We start from the raw sequence: 22144 nt of genomic DNA, 5'->3' as shown, positions 1-22144 counted from the left end.
GTGGAAAATAATAATAGTATAGTAAAGGGTACTTGTGTAATTGTATATAGGGAGGGAGCATTTTGGGGGGTCACCTGATTCCAAAAACTAAGAGCGGCCTTTTGAGTTTTGCTCTAAATATTATACCAGATGATGTCTTAATCATCTCTTGTTTCCGAACTATGATCTCGGACAACCATTTAACATTACTGATATGAAATAACGCAAGTTAGTTAGCATCAAAATCTTTCATTTTGATTATCATTGCTTAAGTTTTTATCCTGGTGCACCAATTTATTAACTGCGAATCACAAATATAACAGTCAATTGTGTTTTTTTTTATAGAAAGGCAAATTGATAATCTCCAATTAGTGAATTAATTACATTTTGCACGGACTCAATCACACGGTTTTGTAAGGCGATTAACTATTAGTTCTTCGCTGCGCTGACAAAAGAGCATTCGAATAATCTATGAAAATAAAATTAAGAAATTTTAAAATAAAATAAGTACTTGTCAAGGTTGTTGACACTTTTACATTTTATTAGAAATCAATATGGTCAAAAAAAGTTAATTTACTTTTTAAAAAATAGCCCAGAAATGGAGCATATAACTCCTAAATCCATTGATTTATTATCATCTCCATTAACAAACAAATATCCCAAAATAAAATTCCCTACAAAAATCTAATAGATGAAGGCTTGAGTCTCACTAATTCGACTATTTTTATTTCTCTTTTTTTTTTTTTGTCCCCCTCAGTCTCGAAACCTCCCGTGCTGATCCCTCTGTTGTTTTCTTTCGGAGTCCACCGTAAACGACTCACTCCAACAGGATCCAAAAGGTTGATCCTTGCATATTCAACTTTTCTGTCTGCGTCAATCTCTTACTCTACTAGTTCGTCGTCGCTTGAGGTATTTATCACTCATCTCATCCTAATCACATCTCTTCATACCTATCTATTATCTACGGTTTTATGGTGGATCCCCTCACTTTGTTATCACTATTTCTTCCGGTTTTGGATTTTTGTTCAACTTGTTCTTTTGGTTTTTGGTTTTCTTTCATTCACTTTCTTTGATTGAACTTCTTCCCCAATCTTGTGCATTTTACAGTCAAAATAATTCTTCTGAGCTCTGTTTCTTTTAAAAATTACTTGTTAGATTAATATTTGAAATCTCAGAAACAAATCATAGAAAGGATAAGGAAATTTTGTGAGCGTACGCTGTTTAGACCATAACTGATATAGGCCCTTTGCGTTCGGCCTTCTAGATAAGCAGTTTCATAAACAAATGTAAAATCATACTTTCCACATAGGTCAAGGTTGATGCATAGCTCATACATTATTTTCAAATTATAATCCTTTATTAACGAAAACAGATGAGCTATAAAAGCATCAGGTAATTCTAACGGGAAAAGAAAACTACAATTATATGGAATATCCACCATAGATCTATTCTGAAAGGTTCAAATAGGTAATGGCTTGTTGTTGATATCTTTCTTAAGGTCCTACAAATTTAAGTATGATTTTAGTTGGTATTTTTATATTGCATATATCCCATCAAGTATGCTGCTTGGTAGATCTATGATGCTCAAACAAGTAATGCCTTGCCATTGATGACTTCCTTAAGGTTCTAGAAGTTCATATGTAGTCTTAGCTACATTTTACACTGCATATAGTTTGTCAAAATAACTCACTTAAGTTAAAAATCTTTTTTAATGTAGATATAGCTCTCACTAATTTAATATTGCCCTTATTTGTCTAAAATAATAAAGTTTCAGCTTGAAAAATAAAAAAGAAAATAAATTGGTTTGTCAAGCTAAGCCTATTTTTTGACAAATTAAAAAGGAGCAGGTGAGAGATAAGACACCTTCTGAGAATTTAAAAAAATCACAGGGCATATTTCATTTAGGAAATTCTAGAAATATTTTAGAGTTGTTGGTTTGGTAAGGGGCATTTTGGGGACTACATATAGCAGTGTGCTTTGGGCATTTTGAAATTTCATAGTGCGTTGTTTCGGAAATACATCTTTAAATTTCATAGTGCGCATTTTGCAAATTGATTTACAGATCAATTTGCTACCTAAATACATCTTTAAATTTATTTTTTTGACATTTTTGGAGTCACAAATGCATGTTACAATTTGTGCTATTGTTAGAAACATAGAAAAATTTAGTGTGTCTAATTTTGGTCACAAGCTGATTTGCAAATCACCTTGTGACACCACTACATGCCAACATAATGTCAAGTTTTAGGTTGCAAATTGTTTTATATATCTGATTGTGTCCTATAAATTTAAGATTTGTAAGATTTCTAGAGTCACAAGCTCATCTATGATTTATGTTGAAATCAGAAATTTAAAAAAAATAAAAAATTATGATCTTATAAAATTCAACTCCGAGTTGTTTTGCTAATGAACTTGCATTATAAAAGTTGATACTACTTTCAAACAAAATGGTTGTAAGTCCATTTGTAAAGAGGTTGCTATTGAATTTTTGAAAGATTTGGATTTTTTAGGGTTTGGCTTCAATACAAGTCATAGCATGAGCTAGTAATTTTGATAAATATTCTTGTTGAAATTATAAGACTCAAGCTGATTTGTAAAATAGCTTGCACTATGAAACTTAGCATTGTGTTGGCACAAAATGACTATTGAAATTTGAGGCACAATAACTTTTTTTTTTGACTTTAACACAAAGCATAATGTGTTTGTCACTCCAAAAATATTAAAAAATTTGAACTTTTAGGTCCTCAGCTTGCGCCTTGGAGATACCAAACGAGTTAGAATTTTTTACTGGAGGAGGGTATTTTGACAACTGAGTAAACCACATGACCCAATGGCTTGACAAATTTACTCATTGATCTGGTTTTAAAAACATTGTTCTGGAGAAACAAATTAGTGTGAAGAAATATGTCACTGCTAAGTTTAAGAAATGATGTACCAAGGTTCTTCATAATGGTTTGGCCTTTGACTATGCAATCTCTTAATAAATTATATATCAATACTATCCGGATAGGTTATTTTTTCTCTATAGCTCTAAAGTAATTTCATCTTCGTTTACCAAAAAAAACAGATGGCTTTTAGCAATGCATCACATCATTCAAATAACGGAAGTAGAATAATTTTCCCAAAAAACAGTGATGACATACAATAACCAAAGGTTTGAAATTTTCTGGCCTTAAATTTTGCTTCAATCTATGTATTGAATATTATAAAAAAAATCACATCATGGATGAAAATCTAATGATTGGAAATAATAGCTTATAGAATGTTGCAAGCTACGAGCCTATACTTTAAACAGCCAACCTTAGAAATGCATCTTTGATGTTGATTAATTCGTTCATGGCATCTTCCATACGCGGTCGATCTTTTGGTGATTCCTTGGAGCACAAAATGCCAACTCTAAACACTGAAGTAGAGCACTCTAGCATTCTCATTTTTGATTCATTTGTTGATACATCAGTGCCACTGGATTCTTCCATCTCCATCAAGAGGTATGGGTCTATTATCTCAGCGATTCGAGTAGGAAGTGCCATTTCAACAAATTTGTGGAGGTTAATTCCTTCTTTGAAGGTATCACTAGTAGGCCCCTTTCCAGTAAACATCTCCAGTAGAAGTATTCCGAAGCTGTATACGTCTGCTTTAGTTGAAACTTTAGTGGTCATTCCGTATTCTGAAATGTATATAGAGCAGTGAGCATGTTTTTGAAAGATAAAACTAGATGGACAATAAAAAATTCAGTTGAAAGTTCAAGTTTTCCAAAGTCTTAATAAGATGCCACGAAACACAACCTATTGTATGCATCCTGAAAAATATAGAATGTTAAAAAAAATTCATATGGAGGAGCATGAATACGAGCAAACTCAAACATTGTAGAACTCTACTAAGTAGTGGATTCCTATGAAATAATTATACTAAAGATAATATTCATGGATTGTAACAAATGATGATGATCTATACCAGTGATTTTGTTCAAGACAATAATAAATAAACAGAGTAAGATTGTATTGACTAGGAGCATGTTGCTCTTTTGTTGAGATTATTCTTAGTAAAATCAGAACACAGAATAAGGAAATTAACATATTGTCTAGTTTTGATGGCTGCCAATGTTCTTGAATCAAAGGGTAATTGAGAAACAAACCTGGAGCAACATATCCTATGGTCCCTTTCAATGTGGCTGAATTTGTCTGACTCAGGCTTGATGAACTTGCAGTTTTGACAAGAAATTTGGACAATCCAAAGTCACCCACATGTGCAACCATGTCATGATCCAAAAGGACATTGCTTGGTTTCAGATCACAATGGATCATAGGGGTGGCGCCATGATGATGGAGGTATGTTAAAGCTGAAGCCACATCTATAGATATGTTCAGTCTTTGGTTGAGACTTAACCTTGGTAGTGTGCCCTCGTTGGCTTTAGGATAGATCCAATTCTCTAGGCTGCCATTTGGTAATAATTCAAACACTAAAGCTTTGAAATCATTCTCTTGGAAGTCAATACTTGAACATGATGTTAAAATCTTGATGAGATTTCGATGCTTGATATTTCTTAAAGCTTCACATTCGGACATGAAGCTTTTTAAAGCCCCTTTTTGCTGGAGGTTGAGTACCTTCACTGCAATTTCCTCGTGGTCTTCCCAATCTATTTTCCCTTTGTATACAGATCCAAAGCTTCCTTTGCCGATTAGATTTGCAGGTGAGAATCCTTCTGTGGCCCTGAACAGCTCAGCAAAAGTAACCATCCTATATTGCTCCATGATGTTTGAGTTGACATCAGAAAAGCCTCTTGACTTTTGAAGCCTACGACAAATTGCAAACAAACAGAGAAGAAGCATGATGCAAAAAAACACTCCCGATACAGAAATGACTACAATTAACTTTTTGGTTAGATGTTTGCTCTTCTGGGTGCATGATGGCAAGCTAAGCTCTGGGAGGCCTCCACAAAGTTGACTGTTTCCTGAGACTGAAAATGCTGTAAGATTTTGGAAAACCCCTCTTACTGGTACTTCCCCTTCAAAATAGTTGTTGGAGAGATTAAGAAAAGACATAGTGTTAAATAATGGTATGCGCCCAGTTAATTTGTTGCATGAAATGTCCAACACTTGAAGGCCTAATTCACTGAATGACAGTGGGATTGATCCCTGGAAAAGGTTTTTTTGCATGTAAAGATACTGCAGGAGTTGACATCCAAGGATTGTGCTAGGCAAGTCACCAGACAGCCTGTTATTTGAGACATCTATAGTTCTGAGGTTTATCAAGTTTCCAATTTCTAAAGGCAGTGTTCCTGTCAAATAATTGTTTGAAACATTGAAGAGGATGGAGAGGTTGGGGATAGAGAAGATTTCTTTTGGTACACTACCACTTATGTTGTTGGCTGCAAGGCTTAAGACATTTAACGGGCACTTTCTGAGGCTATGAGGTATTGGACCATGCAATTTATTGGTGTCGAGGACCAAGAAAAACAATTTGGTAAGATTGCCAATTTCTGTAGGGATTTCTCCAGTCAAGAAGTTGCTACTCAGGTTTATTATTTCTAACCTGCTGATGCTTCCCAGTTCTTTAGGAATGGTACCATTGAGACGGTTGGACCGCATCTCAATTATTGATAAGTTAAGATTTCCAATTTCTGCAGGAAGGCTTCCAGCAATTTGGTTTCCAGTGAAGTCAAGCCCTTCAAGATTTTTTGACAAATTGCCTATGGATTTGGGGAGCATGCCACCTAAATTATTGCTGTGCAGTTCCAAAATTCTAAGGCGTGTGCAGTTGCTTAAAGCATCAATAAAACTCCACTCGGCAAGACTTGTTGCTTCAAGCTGATTACCACCAAGAGTAAGTTTAACTAGATTTTTCAAGAGGCCCAAGCTTTTAGGAATGATCCCAGTAAGATGATTGGCCTCCAGCCTTAGAAATCGCATATTGACAAGCTTTGTGATCTCTTGTGGGATAGTGCCGGTGAGATTATTGAAATGCAGAAAGAGTTTAGTCAGGCTGCTAAGATTTCCGATGCTGGATGGGATGGTACCTGAAAGTTGATTACTTGACAGGGAAAGGTCAACAAGGGATGAAAGATTACCTATTTCGGAAGGAATTGGGCCTCTGAATTTGTTGCCAGATAATGAAAGTATTGTCAAGCTTGAAAGGTTCCCAATCTCAGGAGGAATTCTTCCGTTGAGATTATTATGCCATATGTTGAGCTCCTGAAGCTTTGGGAGAGAATAGATATCACTTGGGATCTCTCCTTCAAACATATTTTTTTCCAATCTAATGAATTGTAGGTCTAAACAGTTGCTAAGGTTTCCTGGGATGGTCCCATGCAAACTGTTGACACTCAAGTTGAAGTTTTGGAGATTAGAACAATTCTGAAACAGAGACAACGGAATCACATCTTCAAGAGAATTTACGCTCAGATCGAGACTTTGAAGATGAGAAAGAAAGCCAAGCTCCTGCGGAATGGGACCTTTAAGTTGGTTCTCACGGAGATGGAGCTTCTCGAGAAAAGTGAGGTTGGCTAATGATGCAGATATTGGACCTGCTAAGGTGAGGTTCTCCAGCTCTAAAGCTGTGACTCTAGGTTCACCTCCAAGGTTATGACATGTGACTCCTTTCCAATGGCAAAAATGGATGGAAGTGTTCTCCCAGGAAGCTAATGCTTCGGATGGATAAGAGAGGAGAGACTTGAAGGAGATGAGAGCATGCTGATCAATGGCTACTTGGGAGGAGGGGCTCACGAACTGGGAGATAGTTAAATATGCAAAAGAAAAGAGCAAGAGGAGAAAAAGGATGGGGCATGGCCATAGAGAAGATGGAGTGGTTAAGCATTTCACTCTTCTCGCCATGCAGATCGATGATATATCTCCTGAAATATGAAATTTTGTAAGAGATGGTAGAGGGACGCAATGATTCGGATTGCTTGAAGCATGGACAGTCCTGCCTTATATAAGTCACTTGATTTATGCAGTGGTGTACAGTTTGTAGATACGTACATGCCTTCTAAACGATCCCGGTCACCGATTCGTTATCGCTGCATTAAATAAAAATAAAGTCAAAGTGATATTATATTATCCAAAAGAAAAAGAACAGTCAAGCGTTCAGCACCCGGGCATTAGAATTTTCTATACTACCACACCGGAATTGATCTGCTGAACGGGAGCCCCATCCTCAGTGTCAAATCCATTGATTGTCGCATTTAATGTGAGTTTGAGCGATCATGTGAGTTTGAGGGATCGTTCGGTGTTAATTGAAATAATTAATTTGATTAATTCAATTTTAATAAAATTTTAATTTAATTCAATTAATTAATATTAAATTAATTTTTAATTAATTCAATTAATTTATAGATCAAATTAACGAAGGCTCACTCTTAGATATAAATATAAAGGACACGGTATCACAATGTCATTTGCTTGAAGAGGTTATAGAAGAAACCAAAATATACTTAGGCAAATAATATTGGTATATGATAGAAAGAGAAATATAATAAAACTATTGGCAAATAATGAAGGTAGGGTACAAGATGTGATATGTTGAGAGAAAGAACATTAAGACAATTGTGATTTATGATTCGGCATACTTCTCGCTTGCAAGTTGCAGGTTGGAATTAATGCTGGTATAAAAGGTCAAATCACTTGTCCTGTACAGAAATTATAAATATGAAGCATTATCCAAAATTATGTGAACAACTACAAGTTGGAACCCTCAATATAAATATAAATCGCTACACACTATCCTCGTGTTCAAGTCGAGGGCGAAAGTTCTACCTCAGTATAATTATAAATTGGTGTTCAAGCGAGGGGGAAAGTTTAATAAAGTTGTAATCTGTGTGCGGCAAAAAGATGAACTTATCGTAATAACGGTCCTTTCAGATGAACTCATATTTTTTAAAAAAGAGATAAATCAAGAGACATTTCATTCTATTATTATTATTATTATTATTATTATTATTATTATTATAATAATAATAATAATAATAATAATAATAATAATAATAATAATAATAATACATGCTGGAGAAGAGACAATCAATAAGATATTTCATATCTATTAAAAATCGATCGCACTTATTTATGATAACATCTTTGTATGAACTATCTATATCAATATATGGGGGCAACAATAAGATTGTTATCGGTAAAAAGTAAAATCGTCACCCTAGCGACTCCCTGACCCTGGCCCCACAAGATTCCAGAGGGAACAAATCACGATTAATACTAGGCAGGATAGGTGACTGGGGGTTGAAGGAATTTTTGGCGCAGTAGACCAGAGTTTTATCCTCGAGTACAACTGACGATCTTTGACCCCACAACTTCATTGACAAATTACATACACTTAACCAGCTGATCAGCTCGTGGGGACACAATAAGATTGCTATCGTTAGCATGGTAGGAGGTCATAGAGGAGTTGGAAAAATGTTCGGAAAAGTAAAGAAAAGCAAGTATAGTATTGCAAAAGACAAAGTTAGGAAGGATCATCAGCATAAAATAATCCTCAATAACTATTATTCCAATATATAAAAAGTTTCAATAGATATATTGTCTTTCCTTTGATAATATTTTTTATTATTATTGTTTATTGTTTATTTTTTATTTTACAATTCTGTCATTTCAAACTGCGAATATTCAAAACCGTGTTTTTATCTCATCATGAGCTAGCAAATATTTTCTCGCTTTGCCTGCACGTACAATATCTTATAAGCCGTCTAGTTTACTTTCACAATTTCTCATATTGTAATTGTGCAGTCATTTAATTTCCTATGTAATTTTTTATGCATTATCGTTCTAAACTTAACTTGATGTTGATTTCGTTTCATTTTGTCAAATATCTTAATCTAGCTACTACGAGGCACTTAAATATAAATAAGTTGGATTTTTTTTTCTCTTTTCCAATTGTTTATGCCATTAGGAATTAGGATAAGTAGTTAACTTTAAATTATCTATGAACATATGATGCATCTGAACCAATTCATATCCATATTATCTATAGATTTAATTTTAGTCATCTAGATGATGTAATAGCTTCTTAATTTATATCGATAAAAACATTTTATTGAATAGGAGTCGTCACCCTCCATGAAAAAAAAATAAATTTAATTTTAGTCTCTCTCATTGACAAAATACTGTTATCTGTCTTCAAGCAAACTTGACGTGACTTGTCCTTGAGACAAGTCAGAAGACATGTGCTAATAATTAAAGGGATTACAACAGGGATTAATAGAGCATTAATATGGTACCGTCGTTCAAAATTGGACGTGTCTAAATATATTTTTTTTATATTTTAAACATTTACTAATAATTAATATTCATTTATAATTTATCTTTTTTCCTATTAACTTAAAAATAGATGGATAAAAACACTAGTAATAAATAAATTATCGTTTATGATATTAATATGGTACGTCATATTAACAATCCCTTACTAGTGTCCAACACAGAGTTCAACAAAAAAATCAAATAGATAAGTACATGATGGGACCAACAAAGATGATAAAATTCTATGTCAAATTTTGACCATCCACCACTATAACCATTATCTCACATACGTATCAAAATTAATAGACCATTAATAATATTTCTGATGTGGTATATCTTGTGAAAATATAGCAAAACTTTGCTGCTTATTTTTCTCCTTTGAGAATTTTCAACTACTGATCTCAATCCATGGATATTGAACGTACTGACTGAAGAGTGAGCTCGCAAGATGGTCCACTGATCAAGACTTAAATTTGTTTTGCCTTGGAGCAAATAGTATATATGATGTAATTTGTCCCATAGAAAATTATAAAGAATTTGGCTGCACTTACTCGAAGAAAACTAATTAGTCTCGCCCTGTGTTCGGGAGGCCACTGCAGGTCTCACACTGTGCTGACGAGGCCGGCTGCAGCCTGACTATGTGCTAGCAATGCCGGCCGTAGGTTTGCCCCACCTCTCACCCTGTTCTGGCTACGAGCTTAGCCTTGGTTGTGCAGCCGGAAAGGCGTGGGCGGCCGGGCAACATGGACCTCTAGGTAAGCGGGCAGCCGTGGCGCCCAAGCGGCCAAACGGCTGGATAGCTGTGGGTGGCTAGGCGGCTGAGCCAGCGTGGATGTTTAGCTTCTCCTAAAAGTGAAAAAGAAGCTAGCTTTAGCTTCAGACTACAAGAAAAGAAATTATTTGTTTAATTGAATTTAATGACAAATAATTACAGGGCTCAGATACAATTTAATTTGATTATATTCTACTGGTGGTGAACCACAATCAGGATTGCTTGTTTTTCTTGTACTTAAGGATGTTAGGTAGAATAGCTATGGACTAAGGAATGCTTCCGTGCCAAGTAAACTTTAGCTACCAAAAGTTTAAGAAAACTGCCAAATGATACAAATTCTTAGTAAAATTTTTAAGGACAACTCTTGATCACTCTTCATTAGGATCTCATTCTAATTTGATGTATTATTAATTTTGACTTAATGAACGCTTGTACTGAAACGAATTAAGGTGTTAAGAATTTTATGATGGTGATTATGAAAAAGCATATGCGGAGATGAGTTGAAACTGAGCAGTAGCTTTCTCATGTGGAAAACAATTCAGTGGTGGGTCTTAAAGCTTGAGAAGTTGGACTAAGTGGCACAGGATTTCATTCATAAAAAGCTTTTGTACATGTCCCTGGGTTTTCCCTTGTACTAATTGAACAAGTAAATGATGAAGACATCTTTTAGGAAAACAATTAATAATTGTTCGTTAAAGAAAGTGAAATATCTTCTATCCTTAGTGAGTTCCGAGATCATGGCTCGATGTAAGCTTTATGATGTGCATAATCTATAATTACCCATATGAATTTTTAAAGGAGCTCCTAGGCTTGCTTCTAGAGCAATTGATAGAATTTGCTGTTGACTTGCTTCATGACACAACTCCAATATCAAAAGCATTGTATCGGATGCAACTAAGAGAGTTAGAAGAACTAAAGGTTGAACTATAGAAATTACTTAATAAAAATTTTATCCATCCTAGTGTTTCTTAGTGAGATGTGTTGACCCTTTTGTTAAAAAGAAAGAAACAATTTTAAGATTTTTATATTGATTATAGGTAGTTGTATATTGTCATCATCAACGACCAGATCCTCTACATAGGATACATGTCTTGTTTAATCAGCTTAGCTTAGGGGTACTTGTCCGCACTTGAAGATTGACATGAGATATGACTACCATGAGTTGGAAGCCAAAAGATGAAGATATATATAAAATTGCTTTTCATACCAATGTAGATATTATGAGTTCTTCCATAATATTATTATTCTGATTTACTTTTCATCTCATTAGTTCTACCATATAAATTATTATTGTTCTGATTTGATTATTATTTGAAATGTGTATGTATTATAATGTTATTTTGTATGCATATTCATATTAGATGTTGAAGTAGTACACGGTGGCCAGATTATGTTAAGAATTGTTAGAGATTGATAAGTATTAATGTTATTAGTAATTATAATTTATCTAGTCTTTTATTTATTATATATAAAAAATTGAAACTTTTTTCATGCAATTTTACTTGTGATGGTCATAGTGTATCTTCTTACATAATCAAAAAAATTTAAAGAGTGTTAGTGCACTTCTAGTTCTATATGGAGGCAAGTATTCCAAGATCTTAAAGTTTTTTATTATTAAAAATTTTTATAAGTAATTTGAATATTATTATTACTGTATAATATGTTGGAACTCCAAAGTTGTTTTGATGTGATCAATAAGTTAAGTTAGGTTCTGTGGTGTTTTAACCTTGTGTCTAAGTATGCAGGAGCTTAGGAGCACAGGAAGTCGAGCAAAAAATGCAGCTAGCGAGAAGGACGACACAGGAGAGAGCCGACGGGTCCGGTGCATCCGAGGGACAAGGTGCTGCAGAAGAGTACGCGGGCATACGAGAAGGAGGCGCACGGTGTTTCCGAGGGACTAGAAGCCAGAGCGGAAGGTTGCTCGAGAAGGCCGGAAGTTGGGTTCGGGTGAGCCCTATTCCGGATGGCCGAGATCATCCAAACGAGCAGAGCCGGAGCGGAAGACTCGGACCAAGGCGAGCTGAACCGGAGAAGAGGGTCCGGATAAAAAAAGTCAACGAGGTTGACTTTAAGGGTCGGCGCGCCCAGACCTATTCCGAGCGCCCAAAACCTCAAGCTTATCAATATCGAGGTGGACGTTGACCGTCGCGTCGGGGATAAAGTTTTATCCCCTCCCAAGCGCCTGGAACCCTTCCAGGCGCCCCGACTAAGGCTATAAATATAGTCTTGGTCCAGAAGCTTCATAACAGAACAAAAATTAGCAATACAACACTTGTGAGCTTCCATTTTTAATTTAGCTTCTCTTTTTGCTCTTTTACTGCTGTAAGAGGCTTCTCCGGCTGAAGGAGATCTTTTTAATGTGTGATTCATTCCTTGGATTAACAACCTCCTCGGTTGTAACCAAGTCAAGTCTGTGAGCCACTTCTTTTAGTTTATTGCTTTCTTTATTTAATTTTATGCAAGTGTTTAGGTTATAAGTTCAAGAAGGGTATTTTGTGTTTGTGTTTTTTAGGGCTATTCAATCCCCTTCTAGCCAGCCAACACGGTCCAACAAGTGATATCAGAGCCAGGACGCTTCAAGAGGACTAACCGCCGATCGAAGCAAAGATGATGGCCAGACCAAGCATATACCCGTCAAAATTCGAGGGAGAGTTCGCTAGCTGGAAAAAGCGAATGCATGTATTTTTCAAAACGGATTTTGATTTACTTTTGATAATGGAGTTCGGTTTTACAGCACCGGAAGAGAAAGAAAAATACCAGTGGACGAAAAAGGAGCAGGCCGATTACATGGCAAACGGCAAAGCAGAGTTCCATCTGCTGAGCGTCCTTCCGCCACAAGAAGTCAACCGGATCGGCAACTATGACTCAGCAAAGGAACTGTGGGAAAAGTTCCTTAAGCTACACGAAGGGGTGTCGGAAGCCAAGATCGCAAGATGAGATTTACTTCGCAACCAGCTCACTAGCCTGAGACTTGAAGAAGACGAAATAGTTGCGCATCTGCACTCGAGAATTAAGGATCTTATCACCGGACTTTCGAATCTCGGAGAAAAGGTAAGTAACCAAGATTCGCTAAGGTACGCACTCAATTCATTTCCTAGAAATACTAAATGGGCATCACTAGTAGATGTGTTTTATATATCTAAGGACTTAGAAACTATTTCCTTAGAAGAATTATTTTCCACATTTGAAGTGCATGAATCAAGATATGCAGGTACGAAGGAGCCGAAGCACAACATCACCCTAAAGGCAACAAGAGACGAACAAGAGTTAGAATCCTCTCTCGACGATGAAGAAATGGTAATGATGGTAAGGCGATTTAAGAAATTAGGTAAGTCTAGAAAAATTAACCATCCGTAGGGTAGAAGGAAAAGGACGATCCGATGCTACCACTGCAACAAAAAAGGGCACATTAAAGACAACTGCCCCAAGCTAAGGAACAAGGACAAGGACAAAGGAATGAAGTGATAGATCGGATGCGAGCAATAGAGGGGGGGGTGAATATTGCTTCTTTTAAAACTTTTCTTTTACTTTTTAAATCAGAATCGTGCAGCGGAAATAAGAAAAGAGACAAAGTCGTTTTACTTCGTTCGGAGCCTAGCTCGACTCCTACTTGAAGGATCGCGGTCCTCGACCGCACCGATGGGCAAAGCACTAAAACCTTTCTTTCCGAAATCTTCGGAAAGAAGCAGATCGTACAAGTACAATGAAATAAGATAGTAACACTCCTACTATCTTATTTTAATTTAAGTGCAATATGAAAATATACCGACAATCGTATACGTAGGATGTAGCTTGGTCGGTACTTTCGGACGAAGTGACTTGCTCAACTGTTGAAGATGTGTAGCACAATTTGTACTCGAAGAAGAGCTTTTTAGATGATCAGAAGAGTTGTTCTGGCCTCAGACTTCGAGCCTCATTTTATAGGTGCCTTGGGCGTTCGGTCAACCGATCTCTCTGTTCGGTCGACTGAACCCGCTCCCTTCATTCCTGACTGGAGTTTGATGCTGGCTCGATCTCAAGCAATCAATGCTCTTTAAGGGTTCGGTCGACCGATCATGCCTTTCAGTCAACCGAATAGGATCTTTTCCCTGTTCGTCACAATTAGCTGAGATCTTCTTTTAATGCTGTATTTAATGCTGATTGGATCGGTCGACCGGTCCTCCGGTTCGATCGACCGATCAGCCTTTTTTCCTTCTTCTGCTGATCGGTGCTATTGAGCTGGCCAGTGCTGAGTCACCATGGATCGGTCGACCGATCTTACTGTTCGATCGACCGATCAAACTTTGATCATCTGTTCTGGTCTAATCTAAATGATATTCTGATTTTGCCTGGTTCGGTCGACCGATACTACTGTTCGGTCGACCGATCCAGCCGGACCTGCAAAACAGTATTAAGATAAAAAATCTCCTGGAAAACAGATGTTAGAACAATAATAAAGCAAGAGTAATATGAAAGATAGTAGAACTGTCTTGATCTCAACTTGGAAATCTTCTCGGTTTCTTCAGTTGGATCAACGACCTAAGGTTGTTCCTGTAACGACCCACCTTCTGGGTACTGGCTGTAAGGCCGGTCGCTACAATTATGCTAAACTATACTGTGCGGAAAGCTGGGCTAATTAAAATTTTACTAATCTAATTACGGATACAACTGCTAAAAAAAAAGTCTAAAGACCTTCTTTGCTGGTGTACATATGCTAAGGAGGGGAAACTGAACATCCCAACTGGGCTAGGGACTAGAAACTAAACTTCCCAACTAACTACAGACCTGCCGATCGATCCGCAGATCGATTGAAGCTATGGGGCATTCGGTTCCCAACTGGATCGGTCGGGCAGACCGATCCATGTGTGGCTGGATCGGTCGGCAGAGCGATCCAGGTGTGGCTGGATCGGTCGGCCGACCGATCCAGGCACCCGAAACTCCTGGAACGCTACTGTATCGTGCTGGATCGGTCGACTGACCGATCCAGGAGGATACATGATGTGCGTAGATTATATACTCTTTTATGCATGTTTTTACGCACATTTACATACTTTGAGCATGCTTGATCTATGCATTTTTATACTTCCAGCTTTTCTTTTAGCATATTTACTCTTTTGGTTCGGAGATCTGCTTTTTGTGCATTTTCTGTACACAGGAGTCGATTTGGTGAAGAATCTACATCTTTGGGCAAGCATTGGAGGAAACAAAGGGAGAAAGCACCGGGCCGTGTACCTCACACGGCCCTGCACTGGTATGGAGCTCGGGTCGTGTGATGACATGGCCGTGTGAACTTCACACGGCCGTGTCAAGATTTGAAGCCAACAAGAGCAGAAGCCTTACATGGCCGTGTGGATCTACACGGTCGTGTGAGGTTTCCATAGACTAAGCAGGCTGTGGCCGTGTGCACCACACGGCCGTGTAGCATTTCCAGAGACTAAGCAGGCTGTGGCCGTGTGAACCACACGGCCGTGCAGTTTTGGTAGAGAAGGAACTGGACATGGCCGTGTGAATCTCACACGGCCGTGTGGCGCCCGATTCCCTCCTCTATTTAAACCCTCCTTCATGAATTGAAAGGGGATCTCTCCCCCTTTGGGAGAAGGCAAGATTTGGTGGTTTCCTCCCATTCTTGGGAGGATTTCTGGGTGATTCAAGGGGAGTTCTTGGCGATTCCGGCTCCGGAGCGAGGATTGGATCCGAAGACGAAGCTTCTTCGTAGATAAGTTTTCTCTTTCCCCCTTTTCTTGGTTTCTTGGATTGGGGATTTAAGGAATGCTTGTATTCTCTATTTCTTCGGGTTTTCTTCCTCGATTCATGGAGTAGATCTTGTATTCTAGGATGAAGGGAGTATTTGTATAATGGATTGATGTAATCTCTTATGGATTTACCATTTTCTTGTTTCAATGACATTATCTTTCTTGTATCAATTAGATCTTGAATGATTAAAGGTGATTCGTGCTTAATTCTCATTCTTGATTAATTGTTTGGATTTCTTATGAACTTTATAAAGATAAACTCTCACTCGATCATCCGAGGGATCCACGTGATAGGTGCAAGCCCGTGTAAGGACGTTTGAGAGACAATCTTGAAGAGGAAATAGGAATATTCAAGAGAGTAGGATGGATTTTGTGATTAGTTTCTTGTATCTTGATAGATTGATAAGTCGTGGGCTTCTACGTTGATATCCGAGGAAGGCATAATAATAGGTGCACTTCTGTGTAAGGACAACATAGGTTCATGTCTAATTAATCCTATTTAGATACATTTCTCAGTCCTTAGCCGGTTGTCTATTGCAAGAGAGAACCGGCAACTTTCTACATGTTTGGCAAATGAGGGATAAGAATTGGTGAACCATTTACATTCGAGAAATCCTACAAAGAAACCGAAACTCCTAGAATCTCCCGTTATCATAACCCAAAACACTAAACTCTTGTTTGTTGATCTTTAAGATTAGATTTGTTTACCTTACTTTGTTTTTGAAACGATTGGATAGTTGTTTGGATAATTCGCATTGAGACATTTCTAGTGCTTATTCCAGTCCCTGTGGATACGATAATCTTTTATATTACTTGCGACATTTCCGTACACTTGCGGAGAGCGAACAAGTTTTTGGCGCCGTTGCCGGGGACTGCGCTATAACATTAGGAATTATCAATTGAGTTAGACTAAACATAACATTTGTTTTTCTTTCATATTGCATAGTTGTAACTAATCATTAGATTTCTGTTTTTACTTTCTTGTATAACTCTTACTTCTTGCTAATTCTTTTTGTACAAATTCAATTCTGCATTTTTGATTCTTTTATTTTTCTTTTTTTGTTGAATTGCCATTTGCCATCTTGTTCTTGTGTATGCGAAGATCTAACTTTGCAGGGGAATTCTTTCCTTTTGACCCTGAGATTGATAGAACTTTCCATAAAAGAAGAATTCTGCAAAGGCAAATTGAAGAACAGGAACATTTGAACATGGCAAATAGACCACTTAAGGATTATGCAGCACCCTATGCAAGAGGTTTTCGATCTAGTATTTCAAGACCTTCAGTGGAAGCTAACAACTTTGAGATCAAACCCACAATCATATCTATGGTGCAGCAGAACCAATTTGGTGGAGGACCTCATGAAGACCCCAATCAACACTTAGAGGTCTTTTATGAAATATATGGGACCATGAAAATGAATGGAGTTCCTTCAGATGCAGTTAGATTATTATTATTTGGATTTTCTCTAAGAGATAGGGCAAAGCAATGGCTGAATTCTTTGGCCCCTAATAGCATCACCACTTGGGAGCAGTGTGAGCAACAGTTTCTTGATAAGTTCTATCCACCAAGTAAAACAGCTCATATGAGGAATTTAATTGCAAGTTTCAAGCAAATTGACTCAGAATCTCTTTTTGAAGCATGGGATAGATATAATAGTATGCTCAGACAATGCCCACATCATGGGTTGGAAAGATGGTTAGTGTTGCATACCTTTTATAATGGTATCAATTATCATACCAAAGTGTCCCTTGATTCAGCTGCTGGAGGGGCACTTATGAACAAAAGCTTAGATGAAACCGAAGAAATCATCGAAAGTGTAGCACAAAATCATCATCAATGGGCAAATGAAAGAAGTGGTGGCTATTCCTCTGTAAACCCAACAATTAAAGCATCAGGGAAGTTTGATGTAGATGCAGTCACTCTTTTGTCTGCAAAATTGGACGCTCTTACAAAGAAATTTGAGAATATGGGGACTAGTGCTAATATGATCAATGCTATTAGTACATCTTGTGAAGTATGTGGGAGTTCAGAGCACTCAAATGACTCATGTCCATTGGGAGCTATCACTGCACAAATCAATCAACTTGAACAATGTGATGCAATCATGAGTTACAATCAAAGGCAGAACAACCCATACTCAAATACTTATAACCCTGGATGGAAGAGTCATCCAAATTTTTCTTACAGAAACAATCAAGATCAAGGACAATCTATGGGGGCAAGACCAAATTTTCAAGCTGGGCAACAAAATTTTCAACATCTATCTTCTCAAGGCTTACCAAAGTCAAATGTTGAAAAGATGCTTGAAGAAATTATCTCAAGTCAGAATGAAATGAAGCAAGATTTAGCAAAGCTCATTCAGAGAATGGATAATTCTGAAAAGCATCAAAAGATCCAGGATAGTCAAATCGCCCAACTAGCTTCCTCATCATCCAGAGCACCAGGACAGCTTCCAGGAAAACCTGATGTGAATCCTATGGAGCATTGCAATAGGATTGAGCTTATGAGCGGACGGACCTTGGGAGACTCCCAAGTGACAGCTTCAAAAGGGATACAAAAAGAAGAAGAGCTCTCTCCTCCTATACCAAATCAGATTCAAGCTAATGAGGAGAGTACCATTGAGGTTGAAGAGACTCTTCCACTGAACCATTAGAGCAAAGCTGTCCCTTTTCCTCAGAGACTTACAATGCTCAAGAAGGATGAAGAATTTGACAAGTTTTTAGAAAAAGTTAAGGAAATTTGTGTAGAGGTACCTCTTATTGATGATATTCTACAAATGCCTAGATTTGCCAAATTCCTGAAGGATCTCATGTCAAATAAGAGAAGAAGAGGAGAGGTCGAGACCATTGCGCTTAGTGAGGAATGTAGTGCTATTTTTGAAAAGAACACTTCTCCAAAATTGAAGGACCCAGGGAGCTTTTATATTCCTTGCAACATAGGAAAAGAATTTTTTGAAAAAGCTTTTTGTGATTTGGGGGCGAGTGTTAGCCTCATTCCCTATTCAATTTGTAATAAATTAGGTCTCAAAAATATTAAACTTACTACTATGACACTTCAACTTGCCGATCATTCCTGCAGGTACCCTTTGGGTTTAGGGTTTAGGGTTTAGGGTTTATAGAAGATGTGCCAGTAGAGGTGGATGGGAATGTTATTCCCACAGACTTTGTCGTGTTGGACATGGAAGAGGACCCTAGGATTCCTATCATATTAGGAAGACCTTTCCTTGTTACAGCTGGAGCTATAATTGATGTCAAAAATCATAAGCTTTCTTTGGTAATTGGTAAGGAAAAGTTGGAATATGATTTATCTAATATCTCTAACCATGTCTCGTCTCTTTTAAATGCTTGTAGCAGGACAAGCATTTATAAACTTGAGGAATGGAATTTCCATCCTCATGGAAGGCCACCAAATGAAGGAGACAATGTGGTGGAAGATGTTGGGAGAAGATCTCCCAACAAAAATGAAAAGTATATCTGTCCTCCAAGGGCGAGGAAAAGAAGCGAATGATAAAGTTTGGTCGAGCTAAAGACCTTAAACAAGCGCTTCTTGGGAGGTAACCCAAGGGTTCTTTTAGTTAGTTTTGATTTGTATTGTAATTTCTTTTAGTTTGATGCATTCTTTTGATTTTGTTTTCAGGTTAGGTGCAAAACAGAGTCAGGCCGTGTGCTATACACGGCCAGGCAAAGGTTGCAGAGAAGGGAAAGTGCTTGGGCCGTGTCATCCAGACACGGCCGTGTGGGATCTCCCGAGGAGAAAAAGGTATAGGCCGTGTCCTAGACACGGCCGTGTAAAGAATCCCGAGAGGAAAGATGGAGGGGTCGTGTCCCAGACACGGTCGTGCGAGGAATCCAGAGAAGGAAGAGGGGGAGGCCGTGTAGATCTACACGGCCCGTGTAGGAGAACTATTAAAGTCTTTTTCCTACCTCGCACGACCAGATCTTGCCCGTGTTCCGCACACCCCCAGCTCTCCAAAACATATCTTTCTCTCCCAATCTCTTAAAAACTCCTCTCTAATCTCTCGAGATCTCTTAGATCCGATTTTCCTCCTCTCTAAGACTTGGGCTTTTTGTTCTCTTAACCTAAGATCTTTTGTTCTTTGAAGTTTTGTTCTTTGAGTTCCACAACTCTAGATAATACTTCCCCTCTCTAAACTCATCAAGATGTCCAATATTTTGAAGAGACTTCACAAAGGAGGTGGTGGATCTAGTGGAGACAAAGAGAAGGAGCCATCAAGAGACAAAGGAAAACAACCAGTGAAGGGCAAAGGCAAGAGGACTTCACGCAACGAAGGTAATGACAATAAATTCAATATTGTGTTCAGAAATGATGATCAAGTAACTAGATTTGCAATTCTTGTCAATAGAAAGATAGTGTGTACTAGATATATGGACCCAACTGTTCTTGATATGCTTGGAATTAGGGAAGATGTGGATTTGATGATTGGGTTTTTGGATTGGAGTGATATTATGTACACACATTTGCCTACATATCCTCGTCTTGTCTTGGAATTTTTAAGTTCATTGGATGTCCATTTTACTAATGAAGATGATTATTTTGGAAAAATCTCTTTTAGATTAATGAATCAAGAATTTCTATGGGCATTTAGTGACTTTAATTCTTGCTTTGGAATAACCACCGGTAGCCCTCGTAGGTTTGATCCAAGGTTTAATTGGAATCATTTTTGGAATGCAATAACTGGGTTAGATCAACCTTATGAGCCTTCAAGAGCTAAGGCCTCCCATATGCAAAACCCCATCTTTAGGTATCTGCATAGAGTCATGAGTAAAACTATTTTTGGTAGGGGAGAGAGTGATGGGGTGGTTAAGAAGATAGAGCTTTATGCTTTATGGGCTATGCTTTATAAGGTTGAATTTGACTCTGGTTTTCATTTTGTTCAAACCTTATTGAGATCGGCTAGGGCATCATCGGGATCAATTGTTTTTGGTGGTTTGATTACCCGAATAGCTTGTAATTTAAATCTTGATGTTGATGGGTTGGAAATAATTCATGGTAATGACATGATTGACATTGATACATGTCTTGCTATGAAAATGATCGTTCGGGATGAGAATGGTTTCGCGTTTCCTAGGAGGAGTGGTTCTCCTTTGCCCCTTCCTTTTCCTGAACGAACTACTATTCGTAATCGGGCTAATTGGGTAATTTCTGAGTTAGATTTTGAGGATAACCCTTCTATACCGGGAGACACTGAGCCACATCATGAACCCTCGTCATCTGGACATACGCAGCCTTCTAGTTTTATGGAGCCTGCTAGGCATTCTTTTGCATATGGCACGAGATCTTCTAGGTTTGATTTTTCAGATTTTCGTACGTCTCTAGAATCACTTCATGAGAAGCAAGATTCCCAACGAAAAATGTTGGAGGGGCGCTTCTCTTTATCTGATGATCAGTTTAGGGAGGTACAAAATCATTTTCAGTTTACGAGGAATTTTCAAGGTCAAGTGGCTAAGTTTGTGCAGGATTATGATACTGATCAGGCTAGGATGAGAGATTTTATGCAGAGTATGACGCTTATTAACCAACAAGTTGATGCTTTATATGAGTATCATAGATCCTTAGGTGAGATTCCAGGTTTTCCTAGTTTTCCTATTGGCCAACCACGTCGTAGACCTCCTTTCCCTCGTCCACCTCCACCTCCTCCACCGTACTGATTTCATCGGGACGATGAAAAGTTTGAGTCTGGGGGGTGTCATGTATTGTTTAGTGTGGTTTTCAGTTTTTTGTTTTTGTTAGTTTTTCATGTTGGTTCTTTTTTTCATTACTTGTTGCTTTATTTTGCTTGTTTTTTGAAATAATCATGGCAAAAAAATTGAGAACATCAAATCTTCACTTTTATACTTTCTTGTCTTCAAGATAAAATGTTAGCACGATTATTGTCTTGATTCATGATGTTCGAATGATGCTAGTAGTAAACTTTATGTACTTCTTTTCTCTATCTTGGGTAGCATGAAACAAGCTAAGAATCTTATGGTGATGAGTTTTAGTTTTGGTTCAACCTTAAGGATTTTATCTTCACTACACTTGTGCTTGATGCTTGAATAGTTGATGTCATTGAAATAGTCATGATTCATCTTGTTTGCTTAGTACTTGGTTTCCATGGTGATTTCTCAACTTTCATTTTGATTACTGGATGAGGCTCAAATCATTAAAGCTCATTTGGAAAAATCAAAATATCCCAACATGTGTGCTAAAAGTACATTTGTGAATAAGTTTTGCACAATGCAAACATTCAAAAAAATAAATAAATAAGGGATATAAAAAACAGTTGTCATGAGTGGAATCTAGCAAGTCACCCCTTTGAGACCGAGTTAGGTTACTGGGGAAATGACTGCTTAGCTTCCTTTGAGATTGAGCACACCTTTGAGACCTTGGTTAGTTGAGAAATATGAACCAAGTGAAAGGT

At 37.6% G+C, this 22144-nt stretch overlaps 1 protein-coding gene and 1 non-coding gene across 2 annotated transcripts; both read right to left on the bottom strand.

Moving 5' to 3' along the window:
- Nucleotides 1-3138: 3138 nt before the first annotated feature.
- On the bottom strand, nucleotides 3139-6569 carry LOC121983037 (receptor kinase-like protein Xa21). The gene is made up of 2 exons (XM_042536028.1): nucleotides 4115-6569; nucleotides 3139-3646 (listed from the first exon to the last, which is right to left on the bottom strand). The coding sequence occupies exons 1-2, from the start codon at nucleotides 6219-6221 to the stop codon at nucleotides 3267-3269; spliced, it is 2487 nt and encodes an 828-aa protein (XP_042391962.1). The 5' UTR covers nucleotides 6222-6569; the 3' UTR covers nucleotides 3139-3266.
- A 10734-nt stretch (nucleotides 6570-17303) lies between these two features.
- On the bottom strand, nucleotides 17304-17409 carry LOC121994338. Its single transcript, XR_006115687.1, has one exon. It is a non-coding gene; the product is annotated as a small nucleolar RNA R71 (small nucleolar RNA).
- Nucleotides 17410-22144: the final 4735 nt, after the last annotated feature.

The sequence above is a fragment of the Zingiber officinale genome, chromosome 1B (genome assembly GCF_018446385.1).
Source record: "Zingiber officinale cultivar Zhangliang chromosome 1B, Zo_v1.1, whole genome shotgun sequence".
NCBI classification, from domain to species: Eukaryota; Viridiplantae; Streptophyta; class Magnoliopsida; order Zingiberales; family Zingiberaceae; genus Zingiber; species Zingiber officinale.
The sequence above is the reverse complement of the archived record's forward strand: the minus strand, read 5'-3'. Positions and strand labels throughout refer to the sequence as shown.

Coding starts and splice junctions, on each gene's coding strand:
- LOC121983037 (XM_042536028.1), bottom strand. CDS start 6,221: ATGTTTGAAGGAGAGATCCCAAGTGATATCTATTCTCTCCCAAAGCTT. Junction 3,647..4,114: donor CATAGGATATGTTGCTCCAG/GTTTGTTTCTCA, acceptor TATACATTTCAG/AATACGGAATGACCACTAAA.